Here is a 22658-nt window from a genome sequence, read left to right on the forward strand (position 1 = left end):
CCAGCAAGCCTCTAGGTTTATGTCTCCACCGTCCAGTCCTGGGATTAAAGGAGGGCGCTGCCTTCTGGGATTACAGCTGTGCTTTTAAGTCGGTGCTGGGAATCCAAATCCAGATCCTTTTATTGGAGCCTCGAGCACTCTAAACGGGGAGCTATCTGCCCAGACTCACTGGGGCGAGCTTTTGAAGGTGACCGGCTAACCCCTGACTCCACCCATCCTGTTTCTTGACCCACCGTGATTGGACAGCATCAGTACACGCGCCTGCCTTGACAGCTGGAGCCACTCAACCACACCTTCCTCACTGTGAGGGGCTGTGACCTCTGGAACCATGACCCCACATACCTCTTTCTTCCTGTTAGTCTTCTCTCTCAGGTCTGATGACTACAGTAACATAAAACAATAAACATAAAATCTTTTTGAAACAATAGAACGAGTGTGCATACTGGCAACTGCGGGGGAATAGCCCTGGGAAATCGAGGAAGTCGGCAAAGGGCATTTTACCTCCGACCGCTCACTTTTATGTGCTGTTGGAGCTGGTTATTGTTCACTCATCACTATTACTTGGTTATTTTTAAAGTTTTGTGTTTCTTGTCGTGCGTACTCATTTGCGTACTTACCTGTGCCCATGGAGAGCAGAGGTCATCTTCAATTATCTACCTTGATCTCTCTTTTCCACCATATTTATTGAGACAGCATCTCTCATTAAACTCTGAACTGGCTGATTAGCCTAGATTGGCCGGCTGATGAGCGTCAGGGATCTGCCTGTCTCACCAACTCTATTCCCAAGTGTGTGGTTGCTCACACACGTGTGCCACCACACCCAGCTTTGGAATGGGTGCTGGGGATCTGAACTCGGGTCCTCGTGCTTACAAGGCAGGCACTTTACCTACAGAGTGGTTTCACAGCTCAATTTGTTCACTTTTGGAGACAAGATCTCGCTAAGTAACTCAGGCTGGCCTTGAACTCGTGGTTTTCCTTCCTCTGTCACCCACGTTTTGGGATGACAGGAAGGTACACTGAGCTCAGCCTTATCTTTTATATTGCTTTTATAATGAAACAACAGTCAGTGAAAATGTAGGAAAGACAAGAAAGAAAACAGGGCAGGGAACCCTGATTGCTCTTTGGGCTGACGAGGGAGGGGGACTTGATTGCGGGAGGGGGAGGGAAAGGGGAGGCGGCGGTGGGGAAGAAACAGAAATCTTTAATAAATAAAAAAAAGAAAAGAAAACCTAGGTATAATTGTTCAGATCTTCAGGGGAATAAATGGCTTCCTTAGAAATTCTGAAGGTGGTTGTCTTTCACCCCACTGGGGTTGAATGTGGACGAGTCAGGATGTTCGTCTGTACAGGAGTGGCTAGTTCTAGCCTTTGACCCCCTTGCCCAAACACTTCTCAAGGCTCTTCAATCACAGAACGAACGCCACAGTCTGCAGCCGGGCACTGAAAACCTTCAAGATATTTTCTCATCCTCATCCTTTACCTAAAGGGCCCCTTCTTCCAGCTCTGGTGCCCTGCCCCCACTCTCTCCACCCTGCACCTGTGACTCACGCCCTCCCAGACCTAACGGATTTGCTGTTACCGTCATACATTGGTGGGACTTGGTGTGTAACAGTCCGGTCTGACTGTTCTGTATGTCTGGCTTCTTACTGGGCCTTGACACCACTGCTAACCATCTATAGAAACCAGTTTCTCCTTCTTATGGAAGTGTCCATGATGTAATGAGCCAGTGTGAACTGCCTGTGGGCAGGCCTGCTTCTTAGAACCTTCTTCTGGCCCTCTGCTTCACTGGCTCATTCCCTAAATGTCACCATGGCTTACTTTCTTCCTTCAAGTTTTTGCAAGTGTTACATTTTCAGTGACTCCCTTGCTGGCTCAATTATCAAACAATACCCCCTTTTCTAGCCTGAGTTGCTTGGATTCATGTTCAGTTTACTGTGCCAACAGCCCTCACTTCCATCCAGCACTCAAGTTATTTCCACATCCTATCTTTAGAGCCGGAATGGGCGGGTCAGCTCCTGGAAGGCAGAGATGCTATCTTGCCTTTCAAGTGTTTTCAGCATGTGGAGCTGTGCCTGGCACTAGCAGGCATCCAATAAATAGTTGTTGAGCATGGAAAGAGCGCTGAACTTGATGTCAGAAGACCCGAGTTCTACCCACAGCCGCGTCTGCAGATCTGTGCAGACTACAGCAATATTAACTCCTCCCTGGGTCCCTCTTCTGTAGATTGAAATAATCATCTGGACCCCCTGGGTAGCTTTCAGGACTGCCCCGTAGATCAGTCAGTGGATTCTGCCTTTTGTATACATACCAGAAGGCTTGTTAAACAAGAGTTTCTGCCCCCCCCCCCCCCACACACACACTGAGTTTCTGACTCAGTGGGTCTGGGGTGTGGCTGGAAAAAAAAAATCTCCACCTGTAACTTGTAAGTTACTGCTGCAGTGTGAGCCACACGTCAAAGACAAGGGACAGCGGCTAGTAGGCTGGCACAGATGGAGATCCCAGCACAGCAGGGATTCTGGGGCAACCAACGGGGCAGGAGTGATTCTGTCCCCAACTGTTCAGGAAGTGCTAGTGAAGTGGAGGGCGGTCTGCGGTCGGCGGAGCTGCGGTTTGCCGGCCCGAGACCCGATTCCGAGGCCCGCTAGGCCCAGAGGTCGGATTGGCACTGGGCACCAAGGCTGAGAAGTCACCACGCAGTCACAGGCCCGCACTCCAAGGCCGGAGGCGGGCCCTGCGCGCGCGAACCCGGCAGGCGCGGCCCCGGCGGCGCGCGCGCACCCAGGGGGTGGGCCTGAGGGCGGCGGCGGGCTCGCGCGGACGCGGGTGGGAGCGGGCGGCGGCGGCGCGGAGCGGGTGGCCGGCGATGGGCGAGGGCGCCCTGGCCCCGGGCCTGCAACTGCTGCTCCGCGCCTGCGAGCAGGGCGACACCGACACCGCGCGACGCCTGCTGGAGCCCGGCGCGGAGCCGGCCGTGGGACCCGAAGTGGGAGCCGAGCAGGCAGGGCCCGAGGCGGCCCGGGCGGCCGAGGCCGGAGCGCCGGTGCCGGTGGACTGCTCGGATGAGGCGGGAAACTCGGCGCTGCAGCTGGCGGCGGCCGGTGGCCACGAGCCACTCGTGCGGTTCCTGCTGCGCCGCGGAGCCTCGGTCAACAGCCGCAACCACTACGGCTGGAGCGCGCTCATGCAGGCGGCCAGGTGAGAGGGGACCGGGAGGGAGAGAGTCCGGGACTCGTGGAAGTGCAAATGGCAGACTTGGAGCATTGTTTTTTTGGGTCGTCTGTTGCTGGAAATAGAAGGGCTCTTTCAGAAACACAAGATTAGGATGTTAGAAACTTTGGCTTTTGAACAGTCTGGAGGCTGCCGAGTGCATCTTCCAGGCGTTCATTCATTCCGTTTATGCATCAAGGGTCTCCTAAGAACCTGCCTGCTCTTTTGGAAGATAACCGGGATCCAGTTAAGTCCCCACCTGGGGGTAGGAGTGGGGTGGTAGATAAAAGTAGTAATTTTGATCTGGAAGGTCTGACCGTAGTAGCTGACCCCTTTGGGAGAATGGGGGCAGTTTTTAGTAGAAATGATGTGTGTGTCCATGTCGAGACCCGAGGGTGTGTAAAAACTAACCATGACTCGAAAATGTATGTGTGAAAGGGGCACCGTGCGAACACATCATGATGGCAAGTGTCAGGCACCTGGGAGGATGCTGGGACCCGGACGGAGCTGGAAGTAACGGGAGAGGAGCCCACCATTGGAGAGAAGGAAGCAGGCAGGCGCCAGATATTGGGGCTGAGAAGGATGTCGGGAGCGACTGGATCGGAGTTTTGTTTTGGATAGGCTCACTCACCACATGTGAGACTGGGCGGAGAGACAGGCTAGAGACAGGAAGGCGGGTTAGAAAGGCAGCAGCCCAGAGAGGAGACAGTAGTGGCCTGGACCAGACTGAAGTTGATACTTGTGACTGAGACCTTGGGAAGGGGTCGGGAGTGAGGGAGACAGCAAAATCCATCTCTAGATTTCTGGCTGTGGGTAACAAATGTACTGAGCTGGAGAGTACAAGAGAAGAGACAATAGTTTTGTCTCTTTAGATTTATTTATTTCTATTTTATGTGGACGAGTGTCTGTGTGCCTGTATACATGTGTACCACATGGGTACCTGGTACCTGAGGGAAGCCAGGCAGCCCAGTGGATCCCCAGGAACTGTGGGTACAGACAGTTATGATGTGCTAGCAGCCAGCCCTGTGGTCTCTTTGAGAACAGCAGGTTCTCTTAACCACTGAGCTATCTCTAGTCCCAGAGGGGTAGTCGTAAGAGTGCACTTGGCTTTCGGGCACAAAGGAGGTGGCACCAGAGGGAAAGACCAGGGCAGCGGAAGTGACCTTAGAATCTTTCTTCTAGCTCCCTTTCCCCTTAGTGGCAGCTCCCACTCTTCCTCCAGGTGAGCCTTCCTCTACCTAGTACCCACCCGCCCCTGTTGACTTGAGATAGCCCCAGAATCCACACCCTTCTCTCCATCCCCTCATCCTTGTCCGCAGACACCTCTACAGAGGTCTCCCGCCATATTCCTTCTTTCCTCCAAGCATGTCCTTGCCTTTGCCTCCTTGAAGAGCTTCCAGATCTTTCTGGAACGAGTGCTTGCTTGTGCCTGTCTGCAGTGGCTTCCAAGTCTCAGATTGACACTTTGTCCAGACTCTTCTGTATATCCCTTCTGGTCTCTTAAGCTCAGGCCAAGATTTCAGCCACTCCTTCTCTGTATCACTTTGTACTTTAAAAAATATTTTAGGGGGCTGGAGAGATGGCTCAGAGGTTAAGAGCATTGCCTGCTCTTCCAAAGGTCCTGAGTTCAATTTCAAGCAACCACATGGTGGCTCACAACCATCTGTAATGGGATCTGGTGCCCTCTTCTGGCCTGCAGGCATACACACAGGCAGAATATTGTATACATAATAAATAAATAAATATTTTTTAAAAATATTATATTTAACTCTGTTTTATGTGCTTTGGTGTGCAGGTGTCAGATCCTCTGGAGCTGGAGTTACAGACAGTCCTGAGCTGTCATGCGGGTGCTGGGAATTGAATCTGGGTCCTCCAGTAGAGCAGTCAGTGCTCTTAATCGCTGAGCCATCTCTCCAGCCCCCACTCTGTACTTTTTAAAATGCTAACGCTGAGCCTTTTCTCTGTGCCAAGAGTATCTTCTCCACCTTACAGGTGAGAGAGAACCTGAGATTTCGATGGCAAAACGAGCCTCCAGCATACCGCTCGCTAGTCGGTGCATGTGTGGGGCAGGGAGTCCCTCTGCAGAACCCTTAGCGTGAGGCTTTCCTCTTCTGCCCTCGGAAAAGCCCCTCCGCTCTCTAGCTTAGCTCCTTCCAGGAAGCCTTCTGTGCTTCGCCACACCAGGAAAACCTATTCACATGCAGCTGGCTCCCTCCCTGTGTGTACCCCACCCTGCTATACCAGAGGCTCTCTGGGATGTCCTTCCAGATGGGGATCCTAGGGTGACCTTTCTACAGACTGAGACTGAAGGTCTGAAGTATTACAAGAGGGGTGGAGGGAGGGAAGAGTCACGAGAAAGAGGAATGACTTTGTACATTTTAGAGCCCTGGTCATACACATTATTTCTGAGCTCCACCCACCCTTCCAGGATCCAGGGAACTCGCTGAGAGCATTGCTTGGAATGGATGCAGCCTGGTTTGCCCCAGTGCCACCAACCCCTAGTCACCTGTTTTGCAGGTTACCAAGTTTTGCAGGATGGTCCACATCACCTGATTAATTTCAGTTCCTTAATATGGGCACAAAAGAGATTCTGTTACCCCAGAGGGGACAAGTGGAGGGTAGGGATGGCAGTGTGGGGGGTGCTGCCTCTGGATAGGTCAACGGTGTCTCTGCAAGAGTGGTTTTTAAGGAGAAAAGGGGGAAGTCAGTGCCAGGGTGAGTTGGGACGTCCTGCTTGGACCTCTTAGTCAGTGTGGCCAAAGAATGACTTTTGATTGCTAGGCCTTGGTGTTTTGATAGCTGGGCCTTGCTGTTTTGGTCAGGCATAAGAGAGTGGCCAGATAAAGGAATAGACCTTGGTGACTAGCTTCAGGAATGTAATCTAACAGTTTAGCAACAGAGAGGAAAGGAGGAATGTAAGACCTGCATGTGGACCTGATGGAGCCCTTCAGGTGGTATTGTAAAGCGAGCTGGGATTTGTGGTCCAAACAGTCCAGCTTTGACACTTCTGGAAAAGCTTTGGGCTGCCTTTTCATGCCTCAGTTTGCCACAGGTGCTGTTTTTTTAATTATTAGTGTATGTGTGTGTATGTATGTATGTGTGTGTGTGTTCACCTGCCATGTGCAGGCCTGTACTCTCAGAAGCCAGAGGAGGGCATGAGAGTCCTTAGAACTGGAGTTTTAGGCAGTTGTCAGGAGGCGTGTGGGTGCTGGGAATTGAAGCCAGGTTCTCCGGAAGAGCAGCCAGTGCTCATAACCACTGAGCCATCTCTCTGGCTCTGACAGGTGCTGTTTTTAGAGCATTAGTGTGATACACTCCTTACTGTTGAACAAGACCAAGGTAGAGGGTTCCCCCGTAAGAACAAGATTAGATTCACACTTGCCTGTTCCCCAGGGCCTGGGCATTTTTTAGGTGCTGTCCCTCACAAGTGACCCCACTGTCCAGGAGTTGAGATGCACTGAGCCATCTGCTGCCAGGCCCATGTGGATGTTCAGTGTTAGGGACTGAGGTAGGAAGACTTCCTGGAGGGTCTATTAGTTGGTCCCTCTGGTCAGGGGAGCCTGTGCTTGGACACTCTCCACCCCGGGACCGTGTTCCAGTCACTGACTACCTAAGTGGACATCTTGTGTGTTCCAGCATCCATCAATGAGGCGAGCCATAGAGGCCTTGGGGCAGGACCTGGAGACGTCGATTTCTCATGGTTTTAGTAAAAGTAGTAGCTGTCTATTTGCAAAATAATGGATTATTCCCCCTTCCCCCCTCCCCAGTCATGGGGCTTGAATTTAGGGGCTTGCACCTGGCAGGCAAGCATGCTACCACTGAGTTACAACCTCAGCCCTCTCCTAAAGCAAAGTCTCACTGATTAGTACAGGTTGTCCTTGAACTTTCCCCGTAGTCCAAGCAGGTCTGCTCTACCTGCCTCAGCCAGGCCTGTGTCGTCTGTCCAGCTAATGGTGACCTTTCTTGAGCACCACCTAAAAGTGTTCAGAACTGTACTCACTGCTTTAAATGAATTTGCTCCTCCAGTCCACCCAGAACCTTAGGAAGTATGCATCATCGGTGTACCTCTTCTGCAGATAGGGAATTGAGCCACAGGGAAGGTAGGGGACTTGCCTATAGCCACACAGCTAGTTGAGTAACCGCAAGATTCACACTTGGACTGCTGGCCCCGGGGAGCTGTGAATCCTGCAATTGACAACTCCCTTTGGGTACTTTTCTAGTCACACCTTGGTCTGTTTACCTTCCATCCGCTTGTCTTTACCCAACTCCTCTGGGTGGCCGCCAGGTGCTCTGAGTGGCAAGATCACGTGCCAGCTCTTAAAGCACAGGTGTTAATTGCTGAAATTAATTGACAGTCTCAGCACCTGCTCAGAAGCCCCCAGCAGCCTCATCTCCAGTAATTACCTATTAGAAACTGAACATCCGCAAAATTATCTCAGGCTCCGTTGGATCATTTTGTATTTTCAGCCTAATTGAATGCTCTCTAGGGCTACCCGAGAGTTCAGAAAACATCCCCAAATTCAGTATTTCTGCTCGAATTCAGTCCTTCGCTTCCTCTGTAGGAACTGGGCAGGCTGGAAGAGCTGTGATTGGAAACTCTTGGGGCTGGTTTGGGTCCTGTCACTTTCAAATTGAGATTAATTACTCTCTGCTCAAATCTTAAGCCTCCTTATCTGTGAAATGGGAGGCTGTGCTCACCTCTTGGTTTTCAAATGAGATAAGAATCTGAAAGTATCCTGTACCCTGCAGTTGAGGATTACCCTAGGGTTTATTTTGTGTTCTCAAGACCTATGGGAGCTTTGAACTCTACTCTAGTGGAGGCCAACACAGCAGCCCCTGATTGCTTTCTGTCTCTCAGACATCCCCTCTTCCTTTACCTCCCCTCCCCTCCACTGTTAGCCTTTCTATGCATTCATTTATTTGTTCATTGGACAGATGATTTTGAACTCTAATATGGGCCATCTGTGTTATGGGCCGGCGAAGTTGCATAGCCCTGTCCTTAGCCACAGTCAGGTAGGGGAGACATGGTTTTTGAAGAAGGGCTCAGGCATTGGCAGAGGGAAGCTCCACACTGTGGGTCCTTGGGAGGGAGACCAGGAAACAGCTCAGGAGCTGGTGAGATGGGGTGGGGGTGAGCAGGACAGAGGCCAAGCACTTTGCTTGGCAGGACTAAATGGCAGAAGAGTGGAGTCAGACTCCACCGCAAGTGCAAGGAAGGAGGGTGGGAGGGGGTGGCAAGGGGCTGGCGAGGGGCTGGGAGGTATTAGCCATGTAGGCATCCCTCCTGGCTCTGGGCACTTGGGAGGGACCTTGAAGTTTAGGTTGTGGGCTGCTCGGAGGATGAACAGGAGGGAGCAGGACAGGGGAGGCCTCAGCACGTGGTGTAACTCCCCAGACTCGCCTCTCTGCCTCAGAGAAGAGGCCCCCATCCTCCGTCCTACGCCAGGCCACCAAGTTCTCATTTGCATGCTGTAGGAGGCAGCCTGTTGTGTCAAGGTTCACCGCCCAGAAGGTATTTTATATTTCGCTGGAGCCTGAGACCAGAGTTCAGCCCTGGCCTTGCCTTCTTTAGGGGGAGGAAGCCCCTAGATTTAGTTGAAGCACAAAGTCCACTTCCAGAAATGAGGACTGAGCAACCAGTTCAGAACCTGCCTCTGAGCCTGCGCCCTGCGCTGTGGTCGTCTAACACCCCCTTCTCTGGTTTGTCATTCCTTCCTGTTAGTCAGGAACCTTCTCTAGCCTTGGACACTCTCCACTCAAAACCCTCAGAAACGACATCTGTCCTCCCACCGGACTCAGGGAGTTGGTGGGAGCCTGTCTGTCTTCTCTGGGCCCCAATGTACAGTTGCAACTTCTTTGATCTGGCCACTCCAGGTTCACAGCCACCTACAGTGAACATTCCTGCCAGCAGGTGGCAGTAGACCTCCACGGAGGTACCAGAGTCCTTCTGCCCAGCACAGCTGTCAGGACTGGCATGTGGTGGGGTGGTGGGGGCTGGGAAGGGCAGCAATGAATCACAGGGGCTTTGCTTTGCCCATGAGGGAATCAGAGCGCTGGCAGAGACAGCTTAGCAGGCCATGTAGCAGAGTACAGAGAACTCAGATGTGGGGGGCAGAGTGGTGCAGGGAAGAAGTCAAGGCAGATGGGTTGAGACTCAGGGTGTATGTAGGTGGGGGTCTGTAAGTAGGTCATAGATCTACCTCAGGCGTATTTACTCATATAAAGTCCGCCTCGTGTTTTGTTTTTTAGATTTCTTTTTGTCATGATTTAGGCCTGCATGTCTGTGCCCTAGCCTCAGGACTGGGTTTTTTTGTTTGTTTTTGTTTTCTTTCAGTTTTGGGCATCAGGAGTCTTACTGTGTAGGCAGGCTGCTTCAGACTCACGGAGATCCTCCTGCCTCTGCCTCTTGAGTGCTAGGATTAAAGGTGTGTATCACCGTGCTGCCCGGGGCTGGACGTTTTATCCCGGAGTGGTCCTTAACCAGGCAGGTGACTGCAGCAGGTTGTAGAATGGGAAAAGCATAGCAGTTATCATAGCTAACGCTGAGTGCCTGCTTCCTTTGGCCAAGCACGGCTCCAGGAGCTCCCTCTATCTGCTCAGCAAGCCACAAGCAGTCCTCCGTGGAGGTATGGTTATGGCCCCACTGTACAGATCAGGAAATGAAGACATAAATAAACAAACTCTTGTCCGTGTCACAGGGAGGAGGGACAGAGTCCAGCCTAGCCAAGGCTTCTGTTATCAGATGAGGATGGTTGCACAGGGCCTGGTACCTCATACCAGGCCGCAGCTGTTCCATCTGAACAGCCCCTGGACCTGCAGTAGTTGGCAGTGGCGAGGTCACTCGTCACGTGGTCTGTTTAGTACTCTCATTCCCATCTTTCTGGCAGGTGTGGGCATGCGAGCGTGGCACATCTCCTCTTGGATCACGGGGCTGATGTCAATGCTCAGAATCGGCTGGGTGCCAGAGTGCTCACCGTGGCTTCTCGGGGCGGCCACCTGGGCGTGGTGAAGCTGCTGCTGGAGGCCGGCGCCATTGTGGATCATCACAGCCCATCCAGCGAGTCACCAGCCACGGGAGGCAGCAAGGACGAGCTGCTGAGCATCACGGCCCTGATGGCTGCTGTTCAGCACGGGCACGAGGCCGTGGTACGCCTCCTGATGGAGTGGGGTGCAGACCCCAACCACACAGCCCGGACTGTGGGCTGGAGCCCCCTGATGCTGGCAGCCCTCCTCGGGAAGCTCAGCGTGGCACAGCAGCTGGTTGAGAAGGGAGCCAACCCCGACCACCTCAGTGTGCTGGAGAAGACGGCCTTCGAGGTTGCCCTTGACCGCAAGCACAGGGATCTGGCTGACTACCTGGACCCCCTGACCACTGTCAGGCCGAAAACAGGTCAGGCCAAAGCCTTGGCCCCATGGCTCCTCATGGCCTGCCCGTTAGAATGCTAACCAGTCTCTCTGACCCTACAAATTTGCAGTTATAATTAGACTTCTCCTCAGTTAATTCTGAAATCTCTTTTTGCCCAGATGAGGAGAAAAGTCGGCCTGACATCTTCCACGCGCTGAAAATGGGTAAGTTCCTCAGAGAGGAGCTTTGGATTGCAGGGCTCTGACCTCTGCACCTAATCCATGGGCACAGGAATCTGGGAAAGAGATGCAGTTTGGGGTTTTTAATTTATATATATCTTTTGTGAGATTATAATTCACTCTTCCCAGTGAGTGATTATAATTCACTCTTCCCAGGTGAGCCCTGGGGGCCTGTATGTATGAGCGTGTTCTACCCACAGATTCTAGAACATTCTCCCATGTCCCCGCTATCCTATAGCTAGAGTGGAGCTGTACCCTGGCTTCTCTCTCTACTGGCCTCAGTTTTGTTACGACAGAAGGGCTCTTTACCCAGAGTTTCCATGTGTGTGAGAGAGAATGTGTCACACACGTGCCAAGGCTTCAGGTCAAGGTCAGAGGTCAGCTTTTAGTGTTGCTCATCTTCCACCTTCCTTCCGTCTACAATGAGAGGGGGTTTGTTGATGTTCTGCTTCATATGCCAGGCCAGGCGGGCTGCAAGCTGCTGGGATTTCCGTGTCCGTGCCTCCTTAAGGGAGTACTGAGATTACAGATACTCACGCTACATGTGTCTACCTTTTGTCTCAGTCGGAGATTCAAACTCAGGTCCTCATGCTTGCATGGCAACACTTTTACCCACTGGTCCATCTCCCAAGATCCAGACATCACCTCCAGGCAGCCCTCCTGGATCTCCACTCAACATCTGTATGTTCCCTCTTCAGGCCTGTGACCCTTCCTCACTCTCTCTCCCTGTGACACAGGAAGTACATCTGTTTGTTCACTCCCTGTGACACAGGAAGTAATTCTGTTTGCTCAAGTGCTGGTCTCCATCTGTCATAGACACAGGGATCGAAGTGCCTCTCTCACCCAACTTAGTGGCCCCATGACCACAGCAGAGGTAGATGGAGCAAATGCTCATCCTGGGAAACACCTGGATGCGTGAGCTTGTGGTGCCAGGGCCAAGGATCGCCATGGGTCACCACGGGTCACCACAGGTCACCATGGGTCACCACAGGTCACCACGGGTCTCCCTGGGTCACCTGGACTCCTGCCGTTTGTAGGAAACTTTCAACTGGTCAAGGAGATCGCCGATGAAGACCCTAACCACGTGAACCTGGTCAATGGGGACGGGGCAACCCCACTGATGCTGGCGGCCGTCACAGGGCAGCTGCCCCTGGTACAGCTGTTGGTGGAGAAGCACGCAGACATGGACAAGCAGGACAGTGTGCACGGCTGGACGGCCCTCATGCAGGCCACCTACCACGGGTCTGTATCTCCCACTCGCTCTGCAATGTCCTCCATGTGAGGCCAAGCAAGTGCCCTGGCTGGGGAAATGGGGTTTTCTGGCCCGAGATGCAGCCTGTAGCCCAGGGCTTCGAGGGCAATGCTGAGGCCTGCAGGAAAGGCAGAATGGGTGTGGATGCAGTTCAGCCAACCTCCTGTTGCTGGCCTACCGTGGAATTGCCCAGTGGCTGTGGAAACCCTGCAGCGGGCACATCCTGGGCAGAAGGATACATTTCTCAAGTTTGTGTTCAGCTCATCAGTGGGATTGGTTCATTTGGAATTTTTACATGGCAGTTCAGAGACCTCCATTAAGTGTCCCCTCTGTGATATGAGCAGTGGCTTTTTATGACCTTAGACACCGATAGTCATCTTGACCACCTTTATAATAATGTGATCCTCCCAGCCAGGAGGGCTATCATCCTCCTGCAGTCCCCTCTGGGGACATCTTATAGCAGTTCAATGTCCTGGTCCTGGCTCTCCTAAGGGGCTTTCCTCTTGCTCGGTTCATCTGGCTACAACACACTCCTGCATTGGCTATCTTATCTGATAAGCTTAAAATCGCTAACTCTGAGGAAGCTTCTAGAAGGAGGTCTCTGGAGGTCCTCCCTACAGAGAGGTAGGCATAGTGACCGAGCCCTTTAGGGCAGAGGTCCTGGTTTTTATCGTCATTAAGGAAGGGGCATTAGGACTGATACTAGGCACATTTGCCCCTGAACTGCTGAGCGATAGGACGTGATGGGCCCGGAGAACAATGGTGATTGTCCGGGCCCTGCTTACACATCTGAGGACTGTGTGCCTGGTTACTGTTGCCAGGCTTGTGGTCTGGGAACACAGCCACACTTTTCCTGTCGCTCGGTGGGTTAGCCAATTTTGTGTCACTCTTAACAAAATGCCCGAGGCAGTTAATTTATGAAGAAAAAGGTTTATTTTGGCTCATGGTCTAGAGGTTGCTGTTCAAGTTGGAAGGGTCCCAAGGCTTCCAACCTCTGGCGAAAGTATCCATGGCATGGGCAGTGTCTCAGTTAGGGTTTCTGTTGCTGTGAAGACACAACAACTCTTTTTTTCAAGACAGGGTCTCTGTGTAGCCTTGGCTGTCCTGGAACTGTAGACCAGGCTGGCCACAAACTCACAGAGATCTGTCTGCCTCTGCCTCCCAAGTGCTGGGGATTAAAGTGAGCACCAGCACCACCTGACCTGACCACGGCGACTCTCACAAAGGAAAGCATTTAATGGGGTGGCTTAGATTCAGAGGTTCAGTCCGTTATTATGGTGGGGCATGGTGGCGGTGCAGGCAGACATGGTGCTGGAGAAGAGCCGAGAGTTCTATATCTTTGATCTGCAGGCAACAGGAAGTGGTCTGAGACACTGGGCGTGGCTTGAGCATATATGAGACCTCAAAGCCCACACCCCAGTGACACACTTCCTCCAACAAGGCCATCCCCGCTCCAACAAACCACACCTCCTAATAGTGCCACTCCCCATGAACTGTGGAGACCAATTACATTCACACTACCACAGGCCGGGAGCGAGTGCCCAGACAAGTGCTCAGTGCAGAGATCAGAATCCCCTTTGGGGCACATCCATGACCAGTAGGCTTCTCTAAGGCCCCATCTCTAACGGAGCACAGTACCTGCCGTGACCAGACCTTCGCACGTGAGCTGTAGGGTGATCGGGACCCACATGAGAACAGGGAGGCTAACTGCCTGCCCCTTTGATCCCCAGAAACAAGGAAATCGTCAAGTATCTGCTCAATCAAGGGGCCGATGTTGCTCTGCGTGCCAAAAATGGGTACACGGCCTTCGACCTGGTGATGCTGCTGAATGATCCCGGTGAGTAAACCTGCAGGCAGTGCCCGTCCTCCATGCCCGTCCTCGCCTGGGGACCAAACAGTGCCTCCCGTAACTGTATGAGCCTGTGCTGATACACTGTAGAGAAACAAGTCTCAGGTGTCAGGGCACACCCCAGCCCTTGGGACATCCTCTGCTAACCGCCTCCCAGCACCAGCCGCTGTGGAGTTGATGGGAGAGAGGACAAACAAGGGCGCGTGGCTTTGCAGACTGTTAGGACCTAGACCCATTCTGTGGTCACAGCCAGAAATGCTGAGTGACTTTGCAGGAAACATAGAGGGCCTTTGACAAAAAAAGCTAAGTGAAGGAGGCTGCAGGCCAAGGTCCTGCACTAGTCGGTCCACCTTATCAGCCTCTGGGTTGTCAATGGCCCTGCTGCTCCCCTCTGCCCCCCCCCACTGGCCCTCTTCTAAGGCCTGGGGCTTCTGAATAGGGGCTGGGTCTCTGGCAAGTCGTTATCTTGATTATCCTGGAGGTTCAGTCTAGACACAGAGGAGGTCAGAGGCCTCCTGAGCCATTGACTTTGAACCTAAGCTGGGATTCCAACCCCAAGTTATAATAATGGAGGCTTTTTAAAAAACTGCATTTGCTGCGTGCCATGGTATATGTGTGGTCGGGATGACTGGCGGAAGCTGGTTTTCTCTTCCCACCACGTGGGCTTTCGGGATTGGGTTCAGCATGTTAGGTTGGTAACAGACTACACCCTAGTTTCCCCACCCCCCCAAGACAGGGTCTCACTGTTCATTCTAGGCTCGCCTTAAACTCAGCCTCCTGACTGTCATGTGGGCATGTACCATACCCATTCTTAGTGTTTGGGGACTTCTTTAGGATTAAAAACATGTTTTTGTATGTATGATTGGTTTGCTTACATGTATGTCTACGTAGCACATATATGCAGTGCCCATGAAGGGCCCCCTGGAACTAGAGCTACAGCCTGACATGAACCGCCCTGTGGGTGCTGGGAACTAAACCCAGGTCCTCTGCAGGGGGAGTAAAAGCTCTTAACTGCTAAGCTGTTTTTCCAACCCCTGGGTTTTTAAATGAAAATTTTGTTCAAAATTTCACTCAAACACTTGTCTGTTATCGAAGGCTTAGAGAGTTGGTTGGTACTTTCTCTGTTTTCCTCATTTACTGTTGCATCCTACAGGGTCTGCAAAGGATGGGCAGGTAGGAGTGGCAGGGAAGTGCAGGTGGTCCCACACAGGACCTCCTCCTGGGGATCTGACCATACGCTCCCCACTGTAGATGGATGCTTTCTCTGGGCCAGGAGCTGGGAGTGCTTTCCTCACGTTCTTGTCCAAGGCAATAATAATAATAATAATGATAATAATAATAATAATAATAATTTAAAAATCCAGTTGAGGTCATAATAACTAAAAGTACATTTAAATTTTTTTTAAATTTGCATTTATTTTATGCTGAATTTTTTCTGGTGCCAAAGGCTATGTTTTGCAGTTTGCCCTGGGATGTAGTTTGCCTCCCTGCAGCCCCCTCTTAAGGGACAGTGTGATCCTTTTCAGTGAGGTCATCTCAAGGAGGCAGGGGAGTTCACCTGGAGGTTAAAATGACCACAAGCTTAAGTTTGATGGTGCATCTTTTTTATTATTTAATTCGCATTTTTTATTTATTTTACATACTGACCACAGTTTCCCCTCCCCTGATTCCCATCTACCCTCCTCTCCATCCAATCCTCCTTCATTCAGAAAGAGTCAGGCCTATGGCTTTGAACAAAGCATGGGACATCAAATTGAAGTAGGACCAAGCCCCCCCCTCACTGCTAGGAGCCTTACAAAGAGACCAACCTATGCAGCTGTCACACACATGCAGAGGGCCTAAGTCAGTCCCAGGCAGGCTCCCTGACTGTTGGTCCAGAGTCCATGTGCTCCCATGAGCTCAGGTCAGCTGCCTCTATGGGTTCCCCTGACTTAGATGCTCGGCTCACCTGGAAATGCTCAGTGACGGGAGAATCAACATCTAAGCTTTAAGTTCAGTATCACCCTCTGCGATTTTCAGCACGTGCAAAGAAAAACAAATTCGCTCTGTTTTGGAGGCCACTGATGCAGCCAGCCTTACTGCTTGGCCTGGGCTTTCCCACCAGCTCTCCAATTGCACAGCTTGAACGGCACACACTGATTCTTTAAAGACTTCCTCGGGATACTTGGTGGCTTTTTAGATGTGCATACCTCTGATGGTGTGGGCAGTTTCACAGGGATCCAAAGTGAGCATGAAGATTTGAACCTCTTGGTGTGCATGGTTTTGTAGGCTTTCTGGGTCGACAGAATAGCAAGCCTTTTCCATAGGTTGTCCTAGGCGCCTGCAGGAAGTGATAATGCGGTGTGAAGCCCTCTTAGGTGCATCCTGCGCTCCCTAGGGACCCCCTTGAAACCCTCAAGACATGTTTATGTGCTGGGGGTCAGTGCCACCTCCTAGAGCCACACAGAGGGACTGAGGGCAGGACAGAGACAGACTAGGGACTCCGGTAGTCTGGCTGAGAGCCTGTGCTTTTCAGCACCCAGTCTCCTGACTTCTGAGAAGGGCAGGGTTCCTCTCAGAACAGTACATGGACAGGTGAGGTTGAGCTGTGGCCTCAGGGGTTATGCTCCCCCTGGTGCTGCAGGACTGAGTTCAGAGTCTGGGTAGGGTTGATTTGGGTCCTTCCCCGGGGCCAGGAATATGTATTCACAGGTCAAACACTGTTTCTTTGTGCCCGTAGACACTGAACTTGTTCGACTGCTGGCATCTGTGTGCATGCAAGTGAACAAGGACCGAGGCCGGCCCAGCCACCGGCCCCCGCTGCCCCACTCAAAGGCCAGGCAACCCTGGAGCATCCCCATGCTGCCGGATGACAAGGGAGGCCTGAAGGTTGGCCTTCCTCTTTGAAAGGGCTAGGGAAGAATTTGGCGAGCTGTGTGATATTTAAGGAAGGGTGCTGTGGTGGATTGGCAGTGCCTGCCTGGGACCTAGGAAGGGGGAAGCTGTATGGAGTAGGACCCTTGTCCCTGGGCCTGTTCTTTTGTCCCTTCAGCTCCTTCAGTCTCTTTCCTCCCACACAGTCCTGGTGGAGCCGGATGTCCAATAGGTTCCGAAAGCTGAAACTTATGCAGACCCTGCCACGTGGGCTGGCTGCCAACCAACCTTTGCCTTTCTCTGATGAGCCTGAGCTGGCACTGGACTCGACCATGCGGGCGCCCCCCCAGGACAGGACTAGCCACCCTGGGCCACCGGAAGCAGCCCATGCGACCAAAGACAGTGGTGAGAAGGGCCGCACCTGGGGTAGTTGTCAGCAGAGGCACCAAGGCCCAGGTCCTGCCCCCGAACTGCTGACCATAAGATGGTGTGGGGATGAGACACAGGAGGGGTGGCCTGTCTGGAAGACACTAGAAGCAGGTAGACACCATGAGGGATGTAATAAAGTGGGGAGCAGTAACCAGCACTGGAGCCCTGTGTTCTAGTTCTTCACTCCCCGCTAAGAGACCAGAGGCCAGGCACTGCCTCTCTTGCCTTTGACACTTGCTGCCTGCACAGTGTGATTGGCTGTGGTGCTATGCATCGAAATACAATGAGTCCCTGCAGTGAGCTACTAAGCTACACAGCGCCAAGGGCGTTCAACAGACTGCACAACCTCACCAGGTTGCCGAAGGATATTTCCACACTGGAAAAAAATGGACTGGATAAGATCCCTCTGGCAGTCAGATTCCATCCTGGGTTGACTCCTTTGGCACCTCTGTTAGAGAGACCATTGAGTGGGCATGTCGCTGTCTGACCCAGCATGGCAGCGGCTTCTGGAGAGGCTGAAAACATCCTCTGAGATGCCTTTAAATGCCTTCCATCTGTTAGATATTGAACACCAATTGCTATTAAATATTTAAGCCCCCAGGAGAGCTGGATTTCCAGGACGTGGGGCCCCCAGTGCCACTCTGCAGGCTGTGGTCACAGGGAGGGGCATTTCAGGAAGCTTCTGTTTGTTTTACAGGTCCTGGGAGCTCGAGAAGAGAGAAGGAAGATGTGTTACTGACAACCATGGTGAGTGGGGTACCCAGAGAAGCAGTGTCTGGCCTGTGGTCCCTTAGTAGGGAGAGACAAGAGTAGGTGCACCTGTGCTGGTTACTGCTGCCCCTCTATTAGCTCGGCATGGTGGCTGCCAGTCCCTAGCTGCCTGATAGGAGGAGGGGTGTGAGTGTTTGCCCCCATGGCATCTACAGGTAGATGGATGATCAGAATGGGCACCAATGAATGAAAACTGGCTCCTATAGGGGTCAGAACAGATGCCAGTCCTGAACTTTGAACGAGACCTTATGAGCGTTTGGGATCTCATGTAATCCAAGCTGGTCTGACACTCACTGTGTGACCAAGGGTGGCTTAACTTCAGACACCCCTCAACACACACACCCTGCACCTCTATCTCCTGAGTTCTAGGATTAGGGGAATCCATCATGCCAAGTTACACAGTACCTGGGCCTTGTGTACTAGGGAAACACGCTTCCACTGGAAACACATCCCCAGATCTTGATGGCCAAGTCCAAGTCCTGTCCGTGTTATAGGGACTAGAGGGGACAGACTGATGGTCAGCATTTGTCAGGGAGACTCGCCATCCTGGTTAAATGGGCGAGCAGATGAAGGGTGTTTCTAGTCTAGGAGAGGCCTAAGTTTCCTGATCTATAAACTTAGAATTAGGCTAAGCTAAGAGTATAAAATAGTCCCTGAGGTGATAATGGTGCAAATAAGACAGCAACTTATTCCGTGGAGCTGGGAACCCAAATTCCTCTATTCCCAGTTTGCAGTGCATGACCGGTCATCTGTTACCAAGGCTACCTCACAGCCCAAGACGGCTTCCAGAGCTCTGGCTGTTACAGCCTGTGTTAGACTTTCTACTGCTAAAACAGAATCTTCTCAGTACAAATTAAAAGGAAGAAAGATTTCGAGGGCTTGTAGCTCCAGGGGTTTCCGTCTGTGCTCGGTTCTGTGGCTGAAGCTGTGTGGTGACTCTGAACATCATGGTGAAGGAAAACCATTCAGCTTGTGATTGAGGAAGAGGGTGTGGATCCCGCATGTCCCTTCTGCTCACGTGGGCACAGCACACTGCAGAAGGTTGGCCCGTCAAGTCTGTTCCAGGTGGTCAGTCCCTATTAAACGCCAGTGATGCCCCTGCTGAAGAGATGTGGAGGGCGGATTCCTGCAGAAAAGCTGCACACTATAACTTGGGTGATTGTCACCACAGTGGTGGCTTTTAAATGAGATCGTTCCCCCAGGAGGCTCAGCCTAGTGCTTGGCTCAGAATAAGCACCATGTGACCTTGACTGTGTTACCTCTCCTGTCTTGCTGTTGTCTGGGCTAAAAGTCTCCAGGTTAGAGCACCTTGGAGCCAAGATCCCAATTCCAATTCTGGCCAGCAGGGGGAAGTATTGTCAAGGACAGGCAAGCCTGAGTTACCTGCCTGACAAGGGACAGGGCCAGAGCTGCAGAGCACAGAGTGGTCCTGGCCCTTGTCCACCCTCTACCTGGCTACCAGGTGTAATTGATGGCACTCAGGATTATCACGATCACACATCCAGAGTGAGTCATGGTGGCATTTTTTGGTTTTCATCCCTTGGTGTGTTTTTCCTAAGCCGTTTTAGCATTTAAGATAGTGAAATCATGTTATATTAATAACAGCAAATACTTCAGCACTTCCTCTCTTTACTCAACCTTCCCAGAGTCGCACAAGACCGGTGGTATTACAATTTCCACCTAATTTATTAACAATTTACCATGATCTTTTCCACGTCATTAGAACCTTGTTTAGCCGCATCATGTTTAACAGCCGTGTGACAGGACAGTCCATCACAGAAGGACTTCACCCAGAGCAGACCCATGGGAGCTGGGGGGTGGGGTGGTCTGTAGCTCTTTGTAATTCTAACAGCTCTGCTGAACATCCGTGTACTGCTATCTCCTTCCCCATTATTCCTCAGGCAAAGACTGTGAAAGTCATTGGCTTCCAGAAGGGTTGCAGCAGCTTTGCCCAAGGAGTGGAAGTACCCATCTGTGGTGGGCTGGCTGACCTGAGTATCTAACCTAGTTCCCCTCAGGTAGAGGCCAGAGAGGGTGACACCCGTTCACCGACTGACAGAGAGACAACTTAGCCAGTGAGGGAGGCCTGGGGGCCTGCCTTCAGCCTGGGCATTCTTCTGCCCCGCTGCGTGTGGGCACCAGAGGGGATCAGTGTGCGCACTCGGTAGCCCATGATGGGTAGCTGCTGGTCCATGACTCTGCTGGCTCCAGGGTGGATGTTTGCAGCCACTGGTGTAAAGATGCCTGCCTGCCTTCCCCCAGGCAGAGCTGGCTGTGGGGTGTCTGTCCCCATAGAGGACACTCTATGGCGCTACGTTCAGTCTGTTCTTAATTACCATGAGTGTGGACATGGGAATGCAGATGTCCAGCCATCAGAGCTATGTGGGTTTATACCCACCCCAGCACATATTCACAGTGTGAAACTAAAATGTCAGTGCTGGAAGCATGGGCAGGGTGTGGCTGGGCTTGGATCCCTCGGCCTTTGCCCCTTATGCCTACATTCCAGCCTGGCACATGCAGGTTCTGCAGCACTGCACCCTCCTCCTGCACCCCGGGGCTGCAGGCTTGCCTACATCCTGTCTGGTCTATATCTGGAATGTGCTTTGCTTCCCTGCACTGGGATCATTGGGCTCAGTTCTCTGCCACTGCAGAGTGGCCCCCTCCCCTCTGCCCCCCACTCTAGCGTCTCTTCATCCCTCTGATCCTCTGTCTCCTGTCCATGCCCTCATCTTGCCACCGTGCCCTGGGTTACTGGGAGGAGAGCCCGTACTGCTCTCCAGGCGCCTGTTTCCAGTGGAGAAGTGGGCAGCAGGGCCATCATCTACAGTGCTGGAAAACTGGATCCTTCCCCACCCACCCCTCCCCTTGTGGGAGCTCCCTGGGCCCAGCTAATCCTGGCTCGTCTTTTTCAGCTACGGAATGGAGCTCCCTTTCCCCGGCTCCCCAGTGACAAGCTGAAGGCCGTCATCCCACCCTTCCTGCCCCCATCCAGCTTCGAGCTGTGGAGCTCGGACAGGTCCCGCACGTGTCACAACGGAAAAGCAGACCCCACAAAGACCGTGCTGCCCCCAAGAGCCAGCAGGGCCCACCCTGTGGGCTGCGTGGGCACAGACACCGTAAGTGATCTAGTTGCTGGGCTGTGGCACTGCTCACAGAGATCCAGATGTGTGCAAGCAGAGAGACCTGCATCCCCTCAGCACGGTGTTCACCGACTCCATGAAACATGGAGCCTACAAGGGGTGTCTGAGTACCCAGAAGACAAGTATGTGTTGTGGGGGGCGGGTGGGCAGCCAGGAAGTCCTCCAGGATCCCCCAGCAGAGGGAGAGCGCAGATGTGAGGCCTCACTGCTCTGTTACCTTAGGCTGGATGTCTTCTTACCATGCTGTGTGTGCTGCAGTGTATGTGGTAGGGCTGTGCCCCTGCTGATGCTTAGAGTGGCAATTCTGCCCAGTAACATAACACGCAGACTCTGCAAGGCATACCCTGTCCTGTGGCTGCTGTATCTCCTCAGCCCCTGCCTCTGGGGTCTCAGCTTCTTTGGCCAGAATTCCCTTTGTTACAGTGAGGCCTGAGATTATTATACTTAGGGAGTATCTAGGTGACCCAGGAAGGTTCCTGTTCTATTCTGTTCTGTTCTGCTCTGATTTTGTTTATTTTTATCTTATGTTTAGGAGTGCTTCTAGTATGCCCAGGCCAGGACTGAGGACAGGCCATAGAGGGGGCAGGTCTGAGTGGCCAGCAGGCCATTGCGGATCAACAGAGTGGGTGGTTAGAGTGAGCTTGCACTCACAGTTTGTGGTCAGGCTCTGTGGATGTCCAGGGTGCTGGGGCAGGAACTGCAGCATGACAGGAGCCAAGCCTTTGAGACCAAAGGACGAGGTGTCATGATAAAGAGTGAGGGAGATGGCTGGTAGAGGACCTGGAGGCAAAGGGACTTCCCACAGGTGAGGAAGTCTGTGTCACAGCGGGGAGCAGGTCCTCCTGGAGGGGACATGGTCAGAACACTGGCACCTGGTGGAACTGGCCTCCCGGAGGGAGTTGGAGGATGTATTTCAGGAGTTGTTTTAGTTGTAGGGGATGTTTCAGCAGCAGAGGTAGCATGGCAGAGGGAAGCTGGACCCAGATAGACCTGTCTTGGATATACTGTGACTTTCAGGGAGTGGGCTCCTTCACACTGCCTGGAGGGCTCTGTAACCCTGAGACTGAAGTCAAGTGGCCAGTGTTGGGCTCAGCCCGAGTTAATGGGTTGTTAGCAGTGGGAGCAAGCTCTTTCCATGGGGGAGGGACCCTGATGGGCACAGCATGTGTGCACTGCTCTGCTGCTGTGCAGGAAGAAAGGCCCAGTCCTAAATGGTCCCACCTTGCATTTGCAGGCTACTGGCAGGCCAGTGAAATTCCCCAGCATCTCCCGAAGCCCCACCTCCCCTGCCAGCTCTGGGAGCTTCAACCATTCACCTCATTCCTCAGGAGGTGCCAGTGGCATTGGGGGCATGAGCAGACTGGGCGGGGAGCTGCATAACCGCTCAGGTGAGTAGCCACAGGCCCGGGAGATGGCATGGTCCCTGGCCAGCACACCAACTGGCTCTGAGCTCCATCTACACTCAGTACCAGAAATGGCTGCACGCCAGCCCATTTCTTGGTGTGGCTGGAGAACTTTCAATGAACTAACAATTCAGGGTTGCTTTCACTCATTTTCCTGACATGAAGCCGGAT

At 52.6% G+C, this 22658-nt stretch overlaps 1 protein-coding gene across 1 annotated transcript in view; it reads left to right on the forward strand.

Annotated features, from left to right (window-relative positions):
* The first annotated feature begins 2784 nt into the window (after positions 1–2784).
* Positions 2785–22658, forward strand: part of Anks6 (ankyrin repeat and sterile alpha motif domain containing 6) — a 33355-nt gene continuing 13481 nt past the window's right edge. The window contains exons 1-10 of the mRNA XM_050156091.1: positions 2785–3194; positions 10094–10596; positions 10731–10775; positions 11828–12032; positions 13773–13879; positions 16611–16759; positions 16951–17149; positions 17871–17920; positions 20857–21060; positions 22319–22472. Coding sequence (XP_050012048.1) covers positions 2863–3194; positions 10094–10596; positions 10731–10775; positions 11828–12032; positions 13773–13879; positions 16611–16759; positions 16951–17149; positions 17871–17920; positions 20857–21060; positions 22319–22472 — 1948 coding nt within the window. The 5' untranslated portion in view covers positions 2785–2862. The remainder of the gene's footprint in view (positions 3195–10093; positions 10597–10730; positions 10776–11827; positions 12033–13772; positions 13880–16610; positions 16760–16950; positions 17150–17870; positions 17921–20856; positions 21061–22318; positions 22473–22658) is intronic.

The sequence above is a fragment of the Alexandromys fortis genome, unplaced genomic scaffold (assembly GCF_014885135.2).
Source record: "Alexandromys fortis isolate MF-2015 unplaced genomic scaffold, M_Fortis_MF-2015_v1.1 scaffold_92, whole genome shotgun sequence".
In the NCBI taxonomy this organism is placed as follows: domain Eukaryota; kingdom Metazoa; phylum Chordata; class Mammalia; order Rodentia; family Cricetidae; genus Alexandromys; species Alexandromys fortis.